Source organism: Camelina sativa, chromosome 13 (genome assembly GCF_000633955.1).
Source record: "Camelina sativa cultivar DH55 chromosome 13, Cs, whole genome shotgun sequence".
In the NCBI taxonomy this organism is placed as follows: domain Eukaryota; kingdom Viridiplantae; phylum Streptophyta; class Magnoliopsida; order Brassicales; family Brassicaceae; genus Camelina; species Camelina sativa.
Genome location: NC_025697.1, coordinates 14,491,089 through 14,501,724, shown reverse-complemented (window position 1 = coordinate 14,501,724; position 10,636 = coordinate 14,491,089). Strand labels below are relative to the sequence as shown.

The 10,636-nt window shown below is 37.3% G+C and overlaps 4 protein-coding genes across 5 annotated transcripts; 1 reads left to right on the top strand and 3 right to left on the bottom strand.

The window, feature by feature from the left end:
- LOC104736775 lies at positions 558-1,336 on the top strand. Its single transcript, XM_010456830.2, has one exon. The coding sequence runs from the start codon at positions 558-560 to the stop codon at positions 1,134-1,136; it is 579 nt and encodes a 192-aa protein (XP_010455132.1). The 3' UTR covers positions 1,137-1,336.
- On the bottom strand, positions 1,253-5,077 carry LOC104736773 (glutathione synthetase, chloroplastic). The gene is made up of 12 exons (XM_010456829.2): positions 4,674-5,077; positions 4,252-4,421; positions 4,076-4,151; positions 3,853-3,983; positions 3,635-3,757; positions 3,436-3,516; positions 3,243-3,323; positions 3,091-3,160; positions 2,880-3,001; positions 2,636-2,775; positions 1,685-1,877; positions 1,253-1,592 (listed from the first exon to the last, which is right to left on the bottom strand). Exons 1-12 carry the CDS (start codon positions 4,971-4,973, stop codon positions 1,469-1,471), a joined length of 1,611 nt encoding a protein of 536 aa, XP_010455131.1. The 5' UTR covers positions 4,974-5,077; the 3' UTR covers positions 1,253-1,468.
- Positions 5,686-8,449, bottom strand: LOC104736772 (39S ribosomal protein L45, mitochondrial-like). 2 transcript variants are annotated; one of them, XM_010456827.2, is made up of 12 exons: positions 8,275-8,449; positions 8,083-8,174; positions 7,907-7,989; positions 7,717-7,797; positions 7,527-7,609; positions 7,297-7,348; positions 7,116-7,205; positions 6,949-7,017; positions 6,744-6,845; positions 6,539-6,607; positions 6,401-6,457; positions 5,686-6,155 (listed from the first exon to the last, which is right to left on the bottom strand). In XM_010456827.2, exons 1-12 carry the CDS (start codon positions 8,349-8,351, stop codon positions 6,069-6,071), a joined length of 942 nt encoding a protein of 313 aa, XP_010455129.1. In that variant the 5' UTR covers positions 8,352-8,449; the 3' UTR covers positions 5,686-6,068. The 2 variants fall into 2 exon arrangements, with proteins under 2 accessions (XP_010455129.1, XP_010455130.1); XM_010456828.2 differs by having other exon boundaries at positions 7,907-7,980.
- On the bottom strand, positions 8,667-10,553 carry LOC104736771. Its single transcript, XM_010456826.1, has 7 exons — positions 10,198-10,553; positions 9,764-9,843; positions 9,619-9,679; positions 9,443-9,500; positions 9,297-9,354; positions 9,131-9,203; positions 8,667-9,032 (listed from the first exon to the last, which is right to left on the bottom strand). The coding sequence occupies exons 1-7, from the start codon at positions 10,498-10,500 to the stop codon at positions 8,940-8,942; spliced, it is 726 nt and encodes a 241-aa protein (XP_010455128.1). The 5' UTR covers positions 10,501-10,553; the 3' UTR covers positions 8,667-8,939.

Here is a 10,636-nt window from a genome sequence, read left to right as displayed (position 1 = left end):
AAAAAAAAAAAAAAAAAAAAAAAAAAAAAAGAGGGTTGCGTGTACCGTATTCTCAATCTTGTGAATTTCTTCATAGAGTCACGTACATTACATATCTAATATGACCGAGTCACCGAGAGGAGTTAGGTACAACCGTGCAAGACATAGCTTTATGGACTCAATTTCATCGAACATGCAATTCTACAATTACTACGTTTTATAAACTTGAGAAATGTTTTTTTTAAGTGAAGTATTGTTTCTATAAAAATATTACTTTCATAAAAATAAGTTTTACTGTTTAGAATCTAATTAGTCCACTATAAAATGAACGGTTATCAAATAGTGTTTTTTTTTTCTTTCTGACAAAATTTGTATATACAATACAAGCTTTATAAAACAAAATGTATATTACATAATACATATTCGGATACCAAACAAAATTCGATTCTTTTAAGAAATGTATATAAGACACATCAAAAATATCGTTACGCATGCATGCATTACGTTTAGAAGAACCTACAAAACACTCTTTCTCCATATAACATACAAAAAATTTCCTCTCCCGACCAAAGTTCGAAATGGAAGCGTCGTTCATTAGATCTCTACCGTCCGCCGGGAACTTCGCCAACCTCTTACCGACAGGAACTGCCCTCATGTTCGAAACCCTTATCCCTTCTTTCTCCAACGGCGGCGAATGCACCAACAAACCCGCTAATAAATTCCTCACCATTTCCCTCATCTCCTTTTGCGCCGCGGCTTGCTTATTCTCCTCCTTCACCGACTCTTTCGTAGGTGAAGACGGTCGCATTTACTACGGAATTGCCACAGCGAACGGTCTCTACATCCTCAACGACTATCCAGACGAGGACGGTTATGATCCGGAATCCGGCTTAACTGGCGACAAAAAACGGAGATGCAAGTTGAGTTTTGTCGATTTCGTGCATGCTTTTGTGTCCGTTGTCGTGTTCTTGTCGTTAGCCGTAGAGAGTTCGGATTTTCGGAGGTGTTTGCTCCCTGAGGACGACGGCCATAGTTGGGGTGGTCATTTCGTACTTATGATCAAGTATTTTGCGGTTATGGTGGTGACAGTGGCGAGCTTTTTCTTTGCTATCTTCCCCACAAAACGAAGAGGCATCGGATTTACGGACATTCGTTGATTTATTTGTACATTTATTTGTATATGTATATGCTCGTATGGTCTTAAATGATCTTAATCACCACTTTAAAATAAGTGTTAACAAAGAAAAGAAAGCATCATAAATATCTTATTCCATTCATGATTGATCGGTATCTTATTCCATTCACGATCTCAAACGAGTGATCGTCTCACACGGTCCAAAATAAGTTAAAATAACAATAAGCAATTTTATGTATGCTTTGTGGTCCTATTGATTTTTCATGGATTAATACACAAATCTTCAACAAGCAAGAAGAAGAAGAGATAAACCAGCAGAAGAATTTATCAGGATGATTGTGAATGTGATCCATCTCAATTCAAATAAATGCTGTCCAAGACTCCAAAACCAGCTGCAACGCCGCCTTCATCTGATGATGAGATCTTCGTGCGCATTAGGTAACCACTCTGCTCGTTTACTATAACCTTGTCTTTGTTCCTACATAAATAATTTAATCAAAGATAATGGCATAAAGTTAAGTAGAGAATGAATGAAACATTACCAAATTCTTCTTCTTTATGCACTTGTACCTGAGGTATGCACCATAGACACCGAGTTCTGATATAGCTTGACTTTTATGGTAAACACCTTCTCGCACCATGAACGTGTTTGACACCTTTGGGAATATCCTCTGCATCAGGATATATGCAGCGTTTCCATCAACTCCTTCTTTCTGCAGTCTCAGAAGATTTTCCCTCACATCATCTCCATAGATGTTGTTTCCTGGAAGAATCCAAGAAGATACGCTTTAGAATATGACCAAGAGAAATTTGAAAGAGCTAGGGGGACTCAATTGGGTTCTAACCTCCGCCTTCTCTCTGAGGCTTCATAACGAACAATCCAGGTTTTTCGATTGCCTGCTTGACGATTTCTTGATCATCCAAGCTCCATAGCCCAGCAAAGCATTTCCTCAGCTTAGCAATGTCCTCTTTGTTGTCCAGAAACCTGTTTCTCATGTTTATAGAAAAAAAAAAGTGATCACCTCTGAGATATTTGGAAACCGTTCTTCAGTTTCAGCCTCACTACAAGATACTTGGCGATCTACTTACCTCTCGAGAACACCTGGTTTTGCCAGTTCTTGCTGGATTTTCTTGGTGCCGGTTAAATGATAAGCTATAGTCGGGCATTTGACTGCTGAAGACTCCTCTATTAGCATCCTAGCATTCCATTCCTTCAAATTGAAACGAATAAACCAACCATTGATACATATATCCTCAAAGAGTAAACGCCACATATATTGAAAACTTGACAGCTACTTACTGATTCAGATGGATGATCATTGGGAGTATAGCCAGATCTGAAATAAACCACCGCGACTGCTTTGCCGCCACTGCAACAACGGAAAATCTTAACGTAGTTTTTAAGATGAATGTGTAACTTCTCAAAAACCACAATGCAAAAAAAATGCTTACACAATAAGGGTTCCATCCTCTTGTACACTCCCTTNTGAAAGAGCTAGGGGGACTCAATTGGGTTCTAACCTCCGCCTTCTCTCTGAGGCTTCATAACGAACAATCCAGGTTTTTCGATTGCCTGCTTGACGATTTCTTGATCATCCAAGCTCCATAGCCCAGCAAAGCATTTCCTCAGCTTAGCAATGTCCTCTTTGTTGTCCAGAAACCTGTTTCTCATGTTTATAGAAAAAAAAAAGTGATCACCTCTGAGATATTTGGAAACCGTTCTTCAGTTTCAGCCTCACTACAAGATACTTGGCGATCTACTTACCTCTCGAGAACACCTGGTTTTGCCAGTTCTTGCTGGATTTTCTTGGTGCCGGTTAAATGATAAGCTATAGTCGGGCATTTGACTGCTGAAGACTCCTCTATTAGCATCCTAGCATTCCATTCCTTCAAATTGAAACGAATAAACCAACCATTGATACATATATCCTCAAAGAGTAAACGCCACATATATTGAAAACTTGACAGCTACTTACTGATTCAGATGGATGATCATTGGGAGTATAGCCAGATCTGAAATAAACCACCGCGACTGCTTTGCCGCCACTGCAACAACGGAAAATCTTAACGTAGTTTTTAAGATGAATGTGTAACTTCTCAAAAACCACAATGCAAAAAAAATGCTTACACAATAAGGGTTCCATCCTCTTGTACACTCCCTTCCTTCTCGACTTCTGCTAGGGTCTTCCTGATGGCTACTATATTGTGCGTGTTCTGAAGCTAAGGAAGAACAACACCTTTTTTTTTGTGGTACAAGTTAGAGGATAAAAATGTCGAGATCAACCACTGGAGTTCAAAGAAACAAGATAAAAAGAGGATATTTTTCTTTCAATATACTGCTCAGCCAGTGTTGATCATACATATTGCGTTCTTCTGCCTGTACAATTACCATGACCACCGCTCTGAAACCAAGAGAAACTGTAGCTTCAAACAGAAAATCTTCAACTTACATCACTGATTCTTGATTTCTAGCATTTTTTATCATCACATTCAAGAACGCATTCTTTGATTAAGGCTAACCTTGGGTTATTGTACTCCAACCAAGCTTTGGCCATTGCATCAGCAAATTGTCCCGTGGATGTATTCCTAGGTACACGTTCAGAGTCTATCCCAATCTGATCCCCATAAGATCGAAGCAATGTCCTGCAAAACAAGAGAAATAAGTAAAAAAGTGAAGCTTTTCAGCTAAAACAAAAACATAACAAGTTACGCAGAAGATGTTCTGTCGCTGTGCGTACTGGTGTAGCTCGCTAACAAGACGACTATGGCCTGGAAACGAACACGCGATAGTGTTCATCTCAATCTGAAGAATTGAATTTGTTTCTTCATCAAGCATATAATCAAACCGGTGTAAACCCAAACGAATATCCTGCCAACAACACAAACACAACCAAACGAATAAAGATCCAGAACCGAAGAATCACAGATTAACATATGAAAACAGAGATAAATGTAAAAGACCTCTTTCTTGGTTCTTTCTAGCATCTTGGAGTGAATGTCAAGAAGTCTAGATGTAAAGATGTCAGCTTTTTTTGTTCTACAACATAGAAAACATCAATGCTTGTTTAGATGTATATATATAACACAAGGCAGATAGATTCCAGTACTGAGATAAAGACTCAAAAAAGAAGCCAAACCTAGAGAGACTATCCTGTAAGAATTTGCCATCCAAGCTAACACGATCAATCAATTCATTGAAAATAGGAGTAACATCACAAGCTCGGTTCCAGTAGATCTCTGGGAATGCAGTTGGTAGCAATGAAATGGGGGCGTGCATCATTCCAACCCCTGGAAGGTTTCCTGATTTCTGTAAACAGAAGAAGAAACCAGATCTTCTTCACCTCTCGATTCTACTGATATAAAGCTAAAACCATGAAACTAACACAATCCAGGACGAAGAGATTATGATGATGATTTCAGCTATAAGCGATTCAATTTTGAATATTTGTCTCTAATGTAATCGAACACAAAGATAAAAAAAAAAAAAAAAAAAAAAAAAAAAAAAAAAAAAAANAAGAACTTTAGAAAGTGTGTGGGTTCAACTAAAAAAAAAAGGAACCTGGTAAGTTTTGTCACCAACGACGAGTCCGTGAAGAGAAGACCAAACGAGAGCATCATAAACCAGTTTCTGAACAAACTCATCATCAAACTTGTTTATATCGAACATGGGTTTGTGTGATTCCATCACCAGGGATCTCCCAGACCTCAACAAAGGTTCCTGATTTCTCAGAATTCTAGGGTTCTGGAAAAGTAATCTGCTTCTTGGATTGAGTTTCAGCGAAGAAGAACAAGTGAAAACAGAGGCCCCAGTGATGCAAGTGGAAGAAAAGTATGAGAGAGAAGAGCAGCCACTGATCATTTGTAACCCTTTAAGCCGGGTTGGTTTGACACTATTTCACTCACCCTTTAATCGTGGTAAATCCCAGAAAGAACTGTTATGGAAGATACAACCAAAAACAAAAAATATGATCCCTACTACCCCTTTTTCATCCTCCCTCCTAGCTAAGTATAAAGCAAATATTGATTTAAGTTAAATTATGTAAAAGGATTTTATGAAAATTTCGAATTTTTTTTTTTTTTTTTTTTTGGTTCCCCAACTACAATAGTAAAATATCCTAAACATTTGTTTTATATTCCCTCCATTTCAAAATATAAGATGTTTGGAGTGAAAACAATCAGAAATAACTACTTTAAAAAAGTTCAACCAATCCTAAACAGTATAAAATAAATAATAATAAAATAAGAAAGTAATATAAAAGTTACTAAAAAAGTTGAGATTTGAGAACCTACTTATCGTCTTTATCTGTAGGACCTGTTTGTTTGTGTACAATTTGTAGTTGAAAAACTTGTCTCTTATCTATTATTAGACCTGTTACAGTATGTACAAATTAAGAATGGCTTTTTAGGGATTTATTAATAAAGATAAATTGAGAATTTCCTTATCCTGGGGCTACTTTGGAAACAAAACAAAACAAATCTACTGTCTTTTTTCCCTGCAACACAACTCTTATCCTCTAAAAATGTCCCACAGCCCTCCTTAAGACTGTATGTATATTATTTTCAGTAGCTACTTGAATTCATATAATCCACCAATAGAAGAGATCATAGAAAATGACAAAAGCAACACATGCCAGTCTCAGTTACTGAACTACAATAAAAAGATAACAAACCGAAACAAAACAAAAACTGGTTCCAATGAGGTATACAAAGAGACTACTACGCAACACATATTTTTCTGATCTTTGCTTGTATGGTATCGATGATTTACCTCGCAAAATAGCAAAGTTTTTCTAGGGACCTAATCAGATAACATTCAGGCTTGCATTTTAAGATAAAAACAGAAGAAAGCCAACCGTAAAGGAGAATACTGACTCAGCAATAAATCAGGATATGTTGGAATTTTTATTCTTTGTCTGAAACTGTTTCTTTGCCTATGCCACAATGTTGCAGAACTTCATAGTTTGATCCGGCCACAGAGCCGCCAGTAAGCTCCTGTATGGAAAAGAGACTTCTCAAAGACCCATATGTCACGTACAAGCACCTGCACAAGCAACAAACTTGTCATTCCCTTGTAGGTAAGAAAGCTGCTTGGGTTTCCAATCAATTACCAGTTCTTTGAATCAAATTTTTCATCGATCCACGCCAAATATTATGTTTTTTTTTTTTCTTCTACTCAGGAGGTTCATGTTGGATCTAGTCTAACTCTTTTTTCAATCTACCGTATTGCCAAGTGGTTGCATTCTAGAAACAATCATCGAAAATCAATGATTAAACTTTTTACTTTACCTCTTTCTTCCTATCTCCAGCTACTACATTGCCTTTTGTATCGTATGCTTCGAATTTCTGAAGATAGAAAAGATCTCAAGAACTCATTACAGCCTCCCAATGACGAGAAACAAACTGATGACTTAAGATAATACTGACCTGCTTTGTCAGAAACTCGAGTGTCAGTTGTATAAATGCTTTCTTAAGGTCTGTCCGGTCAATTCCGATCTGAGAAGTTGTCAAAAGGATGAAAGGAATAGGGTAAGTTTCACAATCCACTACCAGAGATAATCTTTTGTCATTCATTACTTCAAACCACAATTCTCAGTATCTAAAATATATTCAAGGTTTGTAAAGAACTTGCCAGTCGAGCTTGTAAAGTTCGGATCTTGACAACTGGCTCAATCATTTCCCAGTAAACACCATCCCAGATGGCTTCTCTTTGTTTGATTTCGTTCTTCAGTGCCTAGTAATGAAAAGAAACAAAAATTTAACAATATAGAAAACCAGATCATCTTCAATTTTAACACACACAAAAAAAATGATAATCAGTTCGGTGGAAACCTTACAGAATACATTCTTTCAGTTACGTTTTTTCTTATCTCCTTCTTGTCACCATTGGCCATCAGAATATTAATCTGAAGCAAACAGGTAGCTAAGTCAGATGATTATAAAACATTCTGCTGGGAAGACTAAACCAAAAAACAAAAACAACCAAAAGGTGTATAAGTAAGACCTGTTTGTACAACTCTAGTGCTTCTATGTAGAACGTATTCTTTGAATACCCTGTCTTCCTTAACTTAGCGATTGCGTAGGCGCTTCTTAGCTGAAATATAGAGTTTCGACATGTATTAATACATATCCAAAATATATATATATATATATCAGTCAAGATAAAGCGTGGAGATATTTTCAACCTCCCGTACAAAATCCTCTTTTGTTCTTCGCCAACCACCTCTTGTGAAACATCTGAACAACGATTGACAAGAAAACAGCTGAGGTTAATTATAAAAAAGTAGTTAGAAACTTAAACTCTAGTAGAACAACTATATTGTCGATCATACTCGGAACTTTCTATGATGGTTAAGAGTTAAAACATGGAGAAAAGTGAATATGATCGCATTAGAAACAGTATCTTCCAATATACCTCCGCCAAATCGAGATCTTCTCTTGAAGTGCATAGGGTTCATATACAAATCCAGGACTTACCATAGACACTCTAACGGCACCCTGCACTCATAAATACTAATGTGAGAACATCAAAACCATAGAATACAATATATTAATAACAGTGACATTAGAAACAACAAAATGTGAGAAACAAGCACTTAACACACCGTTTTCTGTAGTTGAGGTGGAGCCTTAACTTGCGTTGCAACAAACCTTTTATCATTCGTAAACGGCAAAGACTCTGCAATCTGAGAAACACAAGTTGAAAACAACACAAAATCATGTATATATATGGAACAAAACCAAAAAGATCAGTGATTTCAACACCTAATGAAGAATCTGGTGATTTTTTTTTACCAGAGTAGATCGAAGCAAATGTATGTTGACGTTATGGCTCTCACATAAACGTGAATACATACTTCTCCCATGAGCTTCAGGAACTGGAAAAATGTCAATTACATAACTAAAATTACCCCCCCCCCCCCCCCCNTAAGCATCAATCAAATTCAGATACAGAAACTGAGTAAAATTACCGTGAGAAAGAGAAGAATGATAGCTTCTCCAATACCCAAATCTGAAATCATCTCCGATTTGAGTCAAAGAGAACTCATTTCCATTCCCAAATCTGGAAAACAAATGATGAAGAAGCTAAAAATTGAATCTTTTTTTAAATTTTACGCATTTTCCTAAAACTCAAATGAATCAAAGTTAGGGAATTTGCTTACGGGAGTGAAGAAGATTCTCTTGATCCAGCTGTTCGCAACAAAGAACGAACTGTGTGAAACCTTCTCACGAGCGCCATTTTCGATAACCAAGATCAAATCTCAGAGAAAAACCCTAACTTTCATTGATTAATTTCAAATAGCGTCAGAGGATCTCTCTGTCTGTTCGAGGAGTTGGACTTCAATCGTCAGGGGTTTAAGGTGGATCAGATTTACTACATCGCGGAGCACCTTATCTCGGTGTACCTCTCCTCTAAATTGAACACGTGTTATTTATATTTCGAAATGCAAACGTGTGATTCGATTGGCCGCTAAAACATGAGCATTGAGCAGGTTTGCTAGTTGCAACAACAAAACCGCAGAACCGGACAGCAATTATGGGATAGGGGATCCAATAACACAAACGCCAAGGAGACACTTTGTAATGTCGCGTTTTAAGAATGTAGCGTTCCAAAAAATTCTTGATTTACAAGTACAATAACGAACATATCTCAGTTGAAAGGACAAAAAACAAAACAGATAGCGAAAGTGAATGACGAAATGCGACTCAAAATGTCCCGGTTATATCACATTTGGCTCGTTTGTTCTTAGTTCCGAATTTCTTGATGGACTTGAAGAGCGTTTTCACGTTTTCTGTCAGAAGAAGAAGATAGTGAGGTCGTCGTCGATTATAAGATAGTGAAAGAAATGGCAGCAGATCGAAGCTTCAACTCATCGTCTTTCCATTTGGATTCTGGTGCAGCTGCTCCAGCGATATAAACCTTTTCAAGATTAAAGAAAGACACACAGAATCAGTCACGAATCTGGAAATATGTATATGTCAAAAGGAGTAATCAAATATGTGTTTTGCAGCAGATACCTTCCCTCTGTTCACAGAGGCTACTAAAGCGATGCGTTCTTCATCTCTACCAAACTCGTAAAAGTAGTAATTTCTGCAGATAAAATATAACAAGAACTTCAAATTCTCCAATCAAGAACATAAGCTCTTAAAACTAACGGGAGTGAATAGTTGGAAGCAGACTTGCCTTAAACCTTCTTCCTCCTTTACCTTGATTGTACGAGCAGCGTAAATCGTTGCCGCACCTGCTCATGGTCAAAGAATTTAACAATGACCAGAAGAATAAGAGTATTTCAAAAGGCAATTTTCTAATATGTAAATGCTGTAGAGAACCTGGAACAAAGAGTCTTGCAGCTGTCTTCAACGATCCCAAATCGGATATATCTGTAGCCTATTGGAAACAAAGAGCTTTCGATGACCTTACCGGACAACTGATGATTGCGGAAAAAGTAAAAACTTTGTAAAGGAAATGTCTTTTTTTTTTTTTCTGTTGTTGTTGTTGTACAAACCTCTAAGAAAGTGATCTTAAGTTGATTTGAAGGGCGAATGACTACGCTTAAAACTTCTGATCTGCATCCATCACCATATGATATGTCACAAAAGTTTTACTAATGGATGTCAACTAAACTACAAGGGAAGAGGGACAAACAATACCCATCAGGAGTTTGGAACCGGGCAGCGAAAGTTTTGGGCTTTGCCTTGTCCCCATAGAGTGACAATCCTGCAGAGTAATCCTAAAGCATGAGGTAAACACACGTTTGTCAAGAAAAATGAATCATTTCATCCAAACAAAAAGGAGTAGAACCAGTTTTTGAATTCCTTTGATACAACATATTTTTCCAGTTAATAGCTAAGGTTCTACTGATCCTGAAAACACACAAATCTTAAACCCCTAACTCATTGATTAACAACATCCAATTTGGCATCTAAGTACACTGATCACCAAAACAAAAACAAAAACAAAAAAATCAAAACTTTGACCAAAGGAGCAGGCTTTGTAGTCTTTTTGCTGTCTAGTTTTCAGATTGAGTAAGATACTAAACGAAATTAAAGTGCTTCATAAGAGATTGGTTACACAGAATACACACCTCAGGCTCATTGACGTCTTCAAAATCAGGAGGAACCCTAATGGCGAACCCATCACCAAAGAACTGAAACCAAGAAGAAGTGTTGGCAATGCCGAGTCTTAACGGTTTAGAAGACTTCAAAGGATCTGCTAATGACTCTGGAATTTGGTTTTGAAAGATGAAAGAGACGAAACAGAGAGATGCTGTTCTAAGCACCACATCTCTCCGGAAGGTTGCACAAGGTGATAAGATTTTGGCTTTGTTTTGGTTTTGAGGTTTAGGGTTTGGTGGATGAAGACAGAGAGAGTGAAGTAGAATGGCCATGTGAAGAGGAAGAAGATGATAGAAGAAGAAGAAGACTTCACCATGGCTTTCTAATTGGATAAGAAGTGCGGAGATTCTCTGAAGTTTAAAAAGCTTGGAGAAGATGAGGGGTATTTTTAGAAGTTTTGTTGTTTGT

Bases quoted from the DNA above. Each gene is read 5' to 3' on its own strand.
- LOC104736772 (XM_010456827.2), bottom strand. From the start codon at position 8,351: ATGGCGCTCGTGAGAAGGTTTCACACAGTTCGTTCTTTGTTGCGAACA. The intron at 8,175-8,274 runs GTAAGCAAATTC...TTTGTTTTCCAG, and splicing joins AGAGAATCTTCTTCACTCCC to ATTTGGGAATGGAAATGAGT. The intron at 7,349-7,526 runs GTATATTGGAAG...ATCGTTGTTCAG, and splicing joins AAGATCTCGATTTGGCGGAG to ATGTTTCACAAGAGGTGGTT.
- LOC104736775 (XM_010456830.2), top strand. From the start codon at position 558: ATGGAAGCGTCGTTCATTAGATCTCTACCGTCCGCCGGGAACTTCGCC.
- LOC104736773 (XM_010456829.2), bottom strand. From the start codon at position 4,973: ATGATCAGTGGCTGCTCTTCTCTCTCATACTTTTCTTCCACTTGCATC. The intron at 4,152-4,251 runs GTTTGGCTTCTT...TCTATGTTGTAG, and splicing joins TTACAGGATAGTCTCTCTAG to AACAAAAAAAGCTGACATCT. The intron at 3,161-3,242 runs GTAAGCATTTTT...CCGTTGTTGCAG, and splicing joins GAGGATGGAACCCTTATTGT to TGGCGGCAAAGCAGTCGCGG.
- LOC104736771 (XM_010456826.1), bottom strand. From the start codon at position 10,500: ATGGCCATTCTACTTCACTCTCTCTGTCTTCATCCACCAAACCCTAAA. The intron at 9,680-9,763 runs GTATTGTTTGTC...TGATGGATGCAG, and splicing joins CGGTTCCAAACTCCTGATGG to ATCAGAAGTTTTAAGCGTAG. The intron at 9,204-9,296 runs GCAAGTCTGCTT...TTTTATCTGCAG, and splicing joins AAGGAGGAAGAAGGTTTAAG to AAATTACTACTTTTACGAGT.